Genomic DNA, 11,100 nt, shown 5'->3' with positions numbered 1-11,100 from the left:
TGAAATATCAAAAGGAAATACCTTTAATATACCATACTAACAGACTTCTGTTAGCTTTTCGAAGGGGGGGGGGCGGTAACTCAAAATTCAAACTTTTGAGGTTTCGGGAAGAAAATTTTTATGCCCCCTTCAAACCTTTTGTGTCCCATCAAAAAGGGGTACGCCCCTGCTTCAACGACCTGGCGGTAACTTAGAATGCCACGGCACACTATTTGGGAATCACAGTGATACAATTTCATGCGTAACTTATCCCATCGCACCCAAATCGATCTCACTGCATCACCTCCAAAAAAACCTTCTCTCTTCATTTTTTCATTTACTCAAACTTTTTTTTTTTTTACTTTTACTCAAACATTTACTTTTACTCAAATATGTTCAATTACGGATTAGTACAGTAATTTGTTTGGCTCGGATTTTCGTGTAAGTTGGCGAGGTTTCGGTTAATGGCGTTACGGCAACCAAAGGGAGGGGTAAAGAAGAAAATTTTTAGTGTCGGTTTTTTCTGGTCGTCTGCTTTTTCCCACCGCCATTCACAACTCGTCTGTCGTCTGCTTCAGAAGGAGGCCGAAGATTTTCTGCTGTTGCCACTAAGAAAAAAAATAAGAGAATCGGCTGTTTTTTTTTCCTCTTCATTTGTTGTGTGTATCTCGCGTGTCGCTCCCTGCTGTGCCCAAAAGAACATGGATCTGTCGTCGGTCTTGTTGAACATCCATCCTCCAGGTCAATAGGGTATCTAAAGTACCTTCTTTATCTCCGGTCTGGACTTGGCAGGGATTGTGCCGAACAAACGCAAAAAAAAAAAAAAACATGTTGTTCCATGTACTTGTGATACTTTCGTGGGCATGTTTGTCCATCCAACAAGAATCGTCAAGGCGGAATAAGTGCGAAAGGATCACCATACCCATGTGCCAAGATATGCCTTACAATCTTACCAGGATGCCAAATATCATGGGCCAAACTGACCAGAGTGAAGCGGCCATCAAAGTCCACGAGTTTTTCCCGCTTGTCGAAGTTGGATGTTCCAGACACTTGAAGTTTTTCCTGTGTTCCCTTTTCGCGCCGATGTGTACGGAGCAGGTAGATGTCCCGATACCGTCGTGTCAGTCCATCTGCGAAGAGGTCAAGTCCAAATGTTCTCCTGTGCTCCAGAGTTTCCACTTTAATTGGCCGCCCATGTTGGATTGTTCTAAATTGCCGGTACCTGAGAAGAATGGTCTTTGCATGGAGTATCCCAACATCACGGATGAGAGAGACAATAGAGCTAAGTCGGGAGAGTCTGAAACGACTAAAAAGGCGAAGCTGTTCAGCAAGTTCAATATGAACTTCCCTGGTCTAGAAGCAAACTTCCCGAATTTATTGCCCAAAAAAAATCAGGAGTCCCAACGTCCGGCTAAGAAGCATTTGGACACTGGTGAGGTTCTTGGTACCGAATGGTCTTGGGATCGACAAACGGAGGAATGTCCGAATAAGTTCGTGCCAGTGCTGGTGAGGTATCCGGGTGAGAATCTCTGTGCACCACGCTGTGACGTCGATGTCTATTTCACGAGGGACAACAAGAATGTCGTGCAGATATGGATGGGTACTTGGGCCGCCGTGTGTTTTGTGTCGACCCTGTTTACAGTTTGCACTTTCTGGATCGACACTGTCCGGTTTAGATACCCCGAGCGACCAATAATATTTTTGAGCATGTGTTCTTGCATCAGCAGTGTGGCTTACCTCTTGAGAGTATTCGCCGGTGCCGACATGTTCTCCTGTGACCGGACGGACGTGCAAAATCCTCATCTAGTTATCGAGGGCCTGGACAGCAGTGGGTGTGTGGTCGTGTTCCTACTGCTGTACTTCTTCGGGACAGCGTCGTCCGTGTGGTGGGTGATACTGACTCTGACATGGTACCTCGCGGCTTGTCGAAAATGGGGCCACGAAGCCATAGAGTCAAAATCCAGTTACTTCCACGTCCTGGCTTGGGCATTTCCTGCTGGAATGACCATCGCTCTATTGACGCTACGTCACGTGGAAGCTGACGAACTGACCGGGCTATGCTACGTCGGCGGTCAGAACAGTAAAGCCTTACTTCATTTTGTGATCATCCCAATGTGCGTGCTGTTTTTGATCGGTTGCGTGTTCCTAATTCTCGGACTAGTGTCTTTGGTCCGAATCCGTCGCGTCATGAAACACGTCGGCAGGAATATCGACAAACTCGAAAGGTTGATGGTCCGGATCGGGTTATTCTCGGTCCTTTATACCGTACCGACGGCGTGTTTGATCGCGTGTTACTGGTACGAACAGTCGAACTGGCCGACGTGGAAGAGAATGGCCATGAGCCGGACAGTTTCGTGCCGCTCGAAGACCCAGTGCCATCTTTCTTCGAACACGCCGTCGTATGAGATCTTTATGGTCAAGATTTTTATGTCTCAACTTCTTGGCATTACGACTGGTGTCTGGGTCTGGAGCAGTAAGACTTGGAACTCTTGGGGTAAGTTCTTCTCGTCGTTTCGGAGACATCGGACGGTCAAATCGTCCGGGATATCATATCATCATCCGACGTCCTACAAACCTGCGGCAGCAGCCGCTGCTGCGTCTGGACACAAGAAAATGACCCCGTCCACTCATGTCACGAGGGTCTAGGTATGAAATTGAAATATTTTTTACGTCGTTATTTATTATGCATGTTGACCTGTAAATGTAACTGTGGTCGGTTAATCCGGAATTCCCAATAGTTGGTCGAAATCGTCGTTACTGATTTCACGATTTTTTTACCTGTAAGAATCAATTTAAAATATTATCAGCATGATATTGTCTGGCAATAGTCAGTGATGCAATCGAAATTATTAATTTTCTTATGACATGAATGTCGCTCTCCACTTGTTAATACAAGATATACAGAAGACTGGATGTTGTGAAGATATTTATTATTTGAGATGTTAATTTTTTAAGGAAGGAAAAAACTCATCTCTGCCTCTACCGGGAGTCGAACCCGGGTCCCTCGATTGCCGGACGAGTGCTCTGGAAAAAACTCATCTCTGCCTCTACCGGGAGTCGAACCCGGGTCCCTCGATTGCCGGACGAGTGCTCTGGAAAAAACTCATCTCTGCCTCTACCGGGAGTCGAACCCGGGTCCCTCGATTGCCGGACGAGTGCTCTACCGGGTTCGACTCCCGGTAGAGGCAGAGATGAGTTTTTTCCTTCCTTAAAAAATTAACATCTCAAATAATAAATATCTTCACAACATCCAGTCTTCTGTATATCTTGTATTAATTTTCTTATTGTTTACCAATAGCTATAAGTCTATAAACAATGTGCAGAGCTTGAAGTTTTAACGCATTTACGCAATTTTTCCGCCCTGTCAATTTTTGTATTAAAAACATTTGTATCTATGTACTGTGGATACCCATTTAGAATGTTTCCCCGCTTAGTACGATTTATTTTCATGGTGCCGCAACTCTTAAATACGCATTCAGATTTTCGTTTAAAGCGTTTTCCCACTCACATTGTTTTTTCATGACGATTTTTTGTCGAAAAACGTTATAAGCGGAATCAACTGTATATTGATAAAATTGATTTCTATTTATTCGGGGCCCGTTGGCCACTTTTTAAACCGACATATTAGGCACTTTTTAATGACACTATTAACAATAGTTCGCATTTTTTTCCAGTTTACGATATGGTAATCACGCATTTCAATAGTACGTATATATGACAATTTTTAAGACTTTTACGATATTTAGGTGTTTGTTTTACCCGTTGATGTTATGCCCGGCTGAGCTTGGGTCGTAAACTTTAGAGCCGTGAAACGGAATTCTATCAATTTATAGATGTGTTAGTATAAGAGCTTGACAAATCAAATCGAGAAAAAATCTATATAGTTGCTAACCAAATATCTTAAGAGCTAAGCGCATTTCTTTTGCCCAAGCTGGTAATCACACGCCGAAAATTTTAGGCGCCACAATTAATTTTTTAGTCGTCATGGTAACCTGGCAACTGGAATTTGTCAAATCCTGGTCACTATTAACATACCTTATTACATATGCCGTAGAAAACCATTATTGCCTTATGAAACAAACCATTGTTTCCTTATTGTCACCCTGTTTTAAGGGTCGCAAAATTTCTTTTGTATCACTAAAAAATTGTTTTTTGCACCGTGTCACAAAATTCAAATTTTTTTAGCACTCTGCCTCGATATTGTTTTCAAACCTGGACCGCATAATAGTGCTCTAAAGCAGGACTTGACAAATCAGAAAAATATTTAGTCGTCAGCCGAATTTCTTGAAAGCCAAACATGGTTTTCGCTTAAGAAGAACGGTCGTAAGTAATGTTTTTTAGTTATCCAGGACTTATTCTAGCATTATGTCTTTCAATACGAGAATTAGTTACATAATGAATTGAACAAATTTTTTGTCAACCTTGGACTCTTAACTGTCATATATAGAATATTTTGGTGCCAATGCCATGATTTTATAGTCACCATGGTGAGCTGGCACCGCGGATTTGTCAAGCCCTGGTATCTTATTTCATATGCCTTAGAAATTTATTGTTGTATTGTTGTTACACTTATAGAAATATGTTTTAAGGGTCGCTAATTTTATTCTGTATCAGATGAAAAAATTGTTTTTCGCACCGTCACAAAATTCAGCTGCAAAAAAAAAATTTTAGCACCCTGCCTTAAAAAATTGTTTTCAAATCTGGTCCGCATAATAATGCTCTAAAACAGAGCTAGACAAATCGAAAAAATATTTAAGTACTAGCCAAATTTCTTAGGAGCCACAACCATGGTTTTCGCTTAAGAAAAACAGTCGTAAATAATGTTTTTTGACTTTCCGGGACTAAATTATGTCTTTTGACACGAGGAGTTATATAATGAATTCAGCAAATTTTGTGCCATCCTTGGACTCTAATTTAACAATCACATATAGAATATTTTGGCGCCAATACCGATTTTCTAGTCGCCATGGTGACCTGGCAAGCCCTGCTCTAAAATATTTTTCATTTCATACCCGGAAATTTCTCATCTCCCAATGGCGAAAAAATTATTTTTACACCATGTCGCGAAATTTATCTCCAAAATTATTGTTTATGTCAGGCTCCAAATTTTTATTTTTGCACCGGGCTGTAAAACCCTTTTAATACATTATGCTCCTAAATTGTTTTTCGTGTCACGTCCCAAAATAGTTTGGAACAGCTATAGCATAATCCCTTTTTTGTATCATGTCACAGCATTTGTTTTTCGCACCGTGTCACGAAATTGCATTTTGAGCCATGTCTCTCTCATAAAATCGTTTATTTCACCATGCCCCAAAAATAGTTTTTCGCACCATGCTATAAAATTAGTTTTTTTTGCATCATGTCGCAATATTTTTTTTTCGTCCCATGCTCCAAAACTTTTTTCGCTTCAGACTTGATTGACTTGATTATTCAGGGTTTTAGCAACCAAGGCTATTCCCTGTAGTGAAGATGAATATTTACAGTAATAAGATGATTTTTTCGCTAAATGTTATAAAATTGCGTTTTTGGACCATGTCACGAAATTTTTCTCACACCAAGTCGCAAAACTGATTTTTGTTCCATCCCTAAAATTGTTAACAAATTTTTAAAAACAAATGATTCTCTCTCCTCTCTTTTATTTAGACCCTTTAATTTACAAAAATGTTAATTTTATACAAAACGTTGTATGAAAATTAATTTTAAAAAAACCAAAAGTGTTGCGCAAATGCAACGCAGTAAAAAATTTGTTAAGTGATGTGGGCCATTTTTATATATTATCACAAAAATTAGAAACTTTGCCTGGTTTTAATTTATACAAAAATTGTCGCATTTCCAAGACAAATAATTTCAATTGGATGAATGGTCGACGCGTTTCCGCTCTTCAATGTAGAGCCGTCATCAGGACCTCGTGGTCATAATTCACAGAATTCACCAAAGTTACCATTTGTATAAATTTTTATATAGTTCATTTTTAGAAAATTAGGTTTGAGGTCGCGAGCCACATTTGACCGGCGGGCTATGGGTTGAGCACACACACATGTATGCGCTAAACTATTTTTCACACATCAGAGCTCCAAAATTTTTTCCCCCACCAGGGTGCGAAATCCTTTTTCACACCATGCTCCTGAATTGCTTTTCCGCACCACAGGCATCAAAATTATTTTTCACACTCGGCTGCAAAAATTACTAACGCCTACGTGTGTGTGACCCAGTTTTCCTATTCCCGCACGCACACACGCACAAATTCGTATATTTCTGAAAATATTTAGACATAACACCAAGACATTTCTGCTTTCCTTTCTAGACCGGATCCAACAATGGAACAGCCTTATCGCGTATTATTTACCCTTGGTGGCTGTTACAAATAAGGGGGGAAACGATTCTTGGTAAAACGAACCCCTCCGCATATAATTGGGGGGTTTTGTTAGTCGTTGCAACGACAGGGCCACACCCACCCATGCATGCAATATTTATTAGTTCAACGGCAACAACTCACTGTTCAAATATTGCCACCTGCACCTCCAGTAGACAATGGAATGAATAAGCTTCCAGGCTTTGTACTCGAAAAGGGCCGTGACCAGCCGCTTCATTAAGTGTTTTTTTAAAAAGTTACCATGATCTGGACTGTCTCGATGAGTTCGGAGGTCCAGGGGCCCAATGTCAATTTATGTATGAAAAATCTTGTATATATATATATGCGTTGTAATTAAAAATATTCAATTATTTTGAGGTCCCCAGTTTGATTCAGGGCTCGTTTGCCAATCCGTAAAGAGGCGATATTTTTGGGTTAGATGAAATTGACCAGGGATACCGCGAGATATTTTAGGGATGACACAGTATTAATTAGATAGATATTCTAAACTGGTATATATATTATGCCATTTTACTGGAAACGTACTGTACCTGTATTGAAAAAGATCCCCCTTGGAGTGTCGCCAAGTGCCTCAAGATCGAGCGAGAGTGCCACCAAGTGCTTTTCGAGATCGTGCAAGGATATCCTGCAGCAGGGCCCCTAGGCTGGAATCTTTGACGATCTCCTCCCATGGTCAGATCTTTTACGGATCCCTCTATAGTGAATTTATACTTTGGAAAACCCAAAAAAGATATCTCGTCTCGGGCCCCTGGACTGGAGCCCTGTCAGTCCCCCTATTTCGGGGAGGCCATGACTAGAGCCCGTATCTTCCACTGCAGCCCTTGTATTTATTTACTGTCCTGTGGAGCCAATGGCTCAGTGTAGGGGAGGCTGATGGGCTCGGACAAGGAAACCCGAGATGGGTCTTGCACTTTTTTTTTTGCTCTATGAATTTAAAGGAAAGAACCAAGTGAAAAATTCTAGCCTTTTTGGACGAACCAAAGATACCGCCCTATAGGCACAGCATGGTCCCTTACCACATGGATGAGGTTGGCAGGGCTCTAGTCCGGGGACCTGGGATGAATCTTATTTTTTATTGTTGTTTAAGACTATAAATTTACTATAGGCACAAGGCCGGTTCTGGACATTTTTCAAGTGTAAGAGAATAATATTTTGGGGATAAAAAAAACGCCCTTCCCCTTCAGTTTGAGCCTTAAAAAATCGCCTCCCTACAGTTGGCGCTTTCTGCGACCGCATAATTTGTAGGATTTAAGATCCGGCCCTGACTATAGAGAGAGATGCTTGTAAACACTCTTGGTCCTGAAGCGCATAAAAGATACCAACTCGGAGGCCCGTCTGAAGGATATGGGGGCTGTGGGATCTAGTAAGGATGGATACACCAAGTGTCTGGAGATTTTGCAAGAGTGCTGTCTGAGTTCGACGAACACGAAAAGTAGAAATCCGTGTGCTTTGAAAGCATACCGCCAATATCCTGAATAGGGCCCGTAGGCCAAGATTTTTGGCAGACTTCCAGTGGACCCTGATTTCCTAGTGAATTTATATGTAAAAAATGTTTTTTTTTAATTGTGACATGAAAAAATAGTACAAAAAGACAAACAGTAACACAGAACAAAAATACATACATAGAAATAAACATAAAATAGGAACATTCACTCTGTGACCCCAAGGGACTAGGGTGTCCTTCCAGCAGGTCTATAAGAATTAGCAGGTCTATTACCTGTTAGTCAAGTGGCAACTGTCGTTACTTTTTTCAAAAATTAGTTAACTAATAGTTAGTGTTTTATAGTATTGATATTACTTTTTTTTTAATGTAAGATAACACAGTTCTTTAGTTAATAGCAAGTTACATATACACATTTACATTTTATCGCGCGCGCGCGCGCGCGTATTAGTGTGATCAATATTATATATATACACTTTTTTTTTTCAATCAATATATATATTTTCCAATATAACTCATGCAAGAATATATAAAGCAAAACAAAAAGCGCTGTGCATAGTTTGTATAATTATTCATATAACATTCTTCTCAGGGCCCCAGGCTGTCAGAGTCTTACTCCATGTGAGGTGCGCATGCTTTATCACTATCCAATATTGCGTCCGAAAACAATAGGGGACATTATTAGGTTACATTTATGTCATAAAATTACGCACATTCATATTCATGTCTTCACTCACATGCGCACAAGAGACATGCAAAATAAAAATCCAATTTATTGAGAATTTTTTTGAGTACAAGGTCATTTGATTATGAATACTTTCTTGTCATGCCCATCATGAACATGAAAAGCCATGTCCGTTCTGGGACATATATATTTTTTCATTATAATGCACATGTCCATGTCGAAATTTATGATGGTTGTCTCGTCATTGATTTTTTTTTTTTGTAAATATTATACATGAAATTTTTTTATATATGTATATATTATATATTTAGAATATTTATCTAAAAATTTCTATGAAAATGTGATTTCGCAGGCTGAGATATGTTGCATGTTTTGTGTCCATGTTGTTTGTTCATGTTAATTGTCCGTACGTGTGTAACCGGTTTCTTCGAAGTGTAATAATACTCAAGTATGTGCCTTTCAAGTATTTAAGGAATCTCGATTGTGAATAAAATAAAATTATAATTTTAATAAAAATACATTTTTCCTCTTATGTTTGTGACTAAGTGTCAATATTTGTATCTATAGAACTTGAGAGTCCTGGAGCCGAGGCCCCCAGCCTGGGATCTCCGGGCAAGGATTTTTCACGGACTATGGTAAATTTGTATAAAAAATTAAAAAAAAATAAGATGCCCTGTCAGTGTCCAGAATTATACAGTAAGTACGTTTCTTGACAATACAGACCGATTCTCAACCTAGGGACATCAAGGCCCCCTTGGGGCCCTAGGATATTTCAGGAGAATCAGATTTAGGATCAGACTTCACAGGTAGATCTTTTATTGAAATTTTTATATAATCGCTACCTAGACAGAATGGTGTTAGATATTCCTGCATCCAACCCAAGAAAAGAGGGGGAAGCACAGGTAAAAATAACGGGATCGGGGCCATGGCAAGATGTAAGTAATACAAAGAATTGGTGGAAAATTCGTGTGATTTTTTTTTTTTTTGTATCAAGTATATGAGTTGGTTCATAAGTGTTACAGTACTTTCTGATTCGGCTTAACTAGAACCAGGGACGCACGCAGGATCGACCATTAGAGCGGGCACAAAAATTTTCTTCCCGAAAAATTTTTAGTTACCACATTTCAAAAAGTATTTAAATTAACAGAAATTGGTTAAGATAGCATATAAAGAAGGTATTTTCTTTCGATATATTAATTTTTTTACCGAAGTATTACATTTCTTTTCTGATTTTCGGTCGTTTTAGGAGCATGGACCCTTGTGCCCTCTCCCTTGCGTACGCGTCTGACTGGGACCAAAATGCTTTGAGCCACTTTTCGATTTCTCCATGAAAAATATCTATGAATTAAATTGCGGATAACAAATTGAAATTACATAATGAAGGAAGAAGAAAATAATTCAGCGTGAACAAAAAAAATTTTAGATTATTTTTTGGCCAACCCATCAAGACGTTACTGCTTTTAAAAGCGATCAAGAGCCTTTTTTTGTTGTCTACATTCCTCAGAAATACATTGCATCAGGGCTTGCAAATCGAGAAAAAATCCAGGAGCCAATCAAATATTTTAGGAGCCAATCGTATTTCATTTTCCCAAGCTAGTGATCACACACAAAAACTAGGAGCCAAAATCATTTTTCTAGTCGCCATGGTGACATGGCGCGTGGTATTTGTCAAACCCTGCACTACGTGTACTGAATCGGGAGAACGAGAACATGCATGGGTAGAGCAGCCTAAGCGCAACGGCGCAACCAGAGTCCTTTCGGTCATGAAGAACCAATGCATGGATCCAGGGGGGCCCACTCCCAAATAATGATTCTATTCCTTAAAAGACAAGAGTGTATTCACCATATACACCCTTCCTCCCACTACTTGACCGTCTCCGACATACACCCCTGCAGCCGCACCAGGGAGGACCCTCTGATAACATTTACAGCAAAACCTGTCGAAGTTAGACACCTATGGCTCCATTAATATCTGTCCAAGAATTGTCATAAATATAGATACAGTATTGTGGACATTTTTTATGGAACCATGGTCGGTTCCACTCACACAAAATGTAGGGAGGTGTCCAGCAGGGCCGGAACCTAGAGGGTGGCAGGGGGCAACTTTAGGAGGCGGCAGTTTTAGGTGGGAACAAAAAACATCGTTATAGAATTATCGAATTTTAAAGTTGTGGAGGAGCGGCAAAATAATGTTTGTTCCGGGCGGCAAAAATCCTAGCTATGGCCCTGGTGTCCAGGATACAGGTTTTACATTAATCGCAATCAACATGAGAGAACTGTGGTAATCTTGTAGGCACCTTTCTTTTTTCTTTTCTACCATTTCCCCTTTTCTGAACTGTTCAGGTAATCAAGATGCTAATTCAGGGGTTCTTAACGTATGGGCCGACGGAAATACTTTGGGTCGTACAAATCCACTTACAGTCCGTTTATAAAATCAATTATTACGCAATTGGTCTCACTAATTTCGAATCCATAGGTCACGAAATTGATTATTTTGATTTTAGGTCGCGGCTAAATGAGTTAAGAATCCTTGTTCCAATGTATATCTTGTCGCATATCAAATGAAAGCCCAGTTCATAACCTTCTATATGACATCATGCGAGATCCTGTAACACGATGTCC

General features: G+C 40.0%; 1 protein-coding gene across 1 annotated transcript; it reads left to right on the top strand.

The window, feature by feature from the left end:
- Positions 1-529: 529 nt before the first annotated feature.
- Positions 530-9,010, top strand: LOC149072221 (frizzled-10-B-like). The gene has a single exon (XM_089246483.1). The coding sequence runs from the start codon at positions 808-810 to the stop codon at positions 2,623-2,625; it is 1,818 nt and encodes a 605-aa protein (XP_089102609.1). The 5' UTR covers positions 530-807; the 3' UTR covers positions 2,626-9,010.
- Positions 9,011-11,100: the final 2,090 nt, after the last annotated feature.

The sequence above is a fragment of the Pholcus phalangioides genome, unplaced genomic scaffold (genome assembly GCF_987345545.1).
Source record: "Pholcus phalangioides strain wild (caught in Gottingen) unplaced genomic scaffold, Ppha-v1.0 ptg000017l_1, whole genome shotgun sequence".
Lineage (NCBI taxonomy): Eukaryota > Metazoa > Arthropoda > Arachnida > Araneae > Pholcidae > Pholcus > Pholcus phalangioides.
This window is presented reverse-complemented; position numbering and strand designations above follow the sequence as displayed.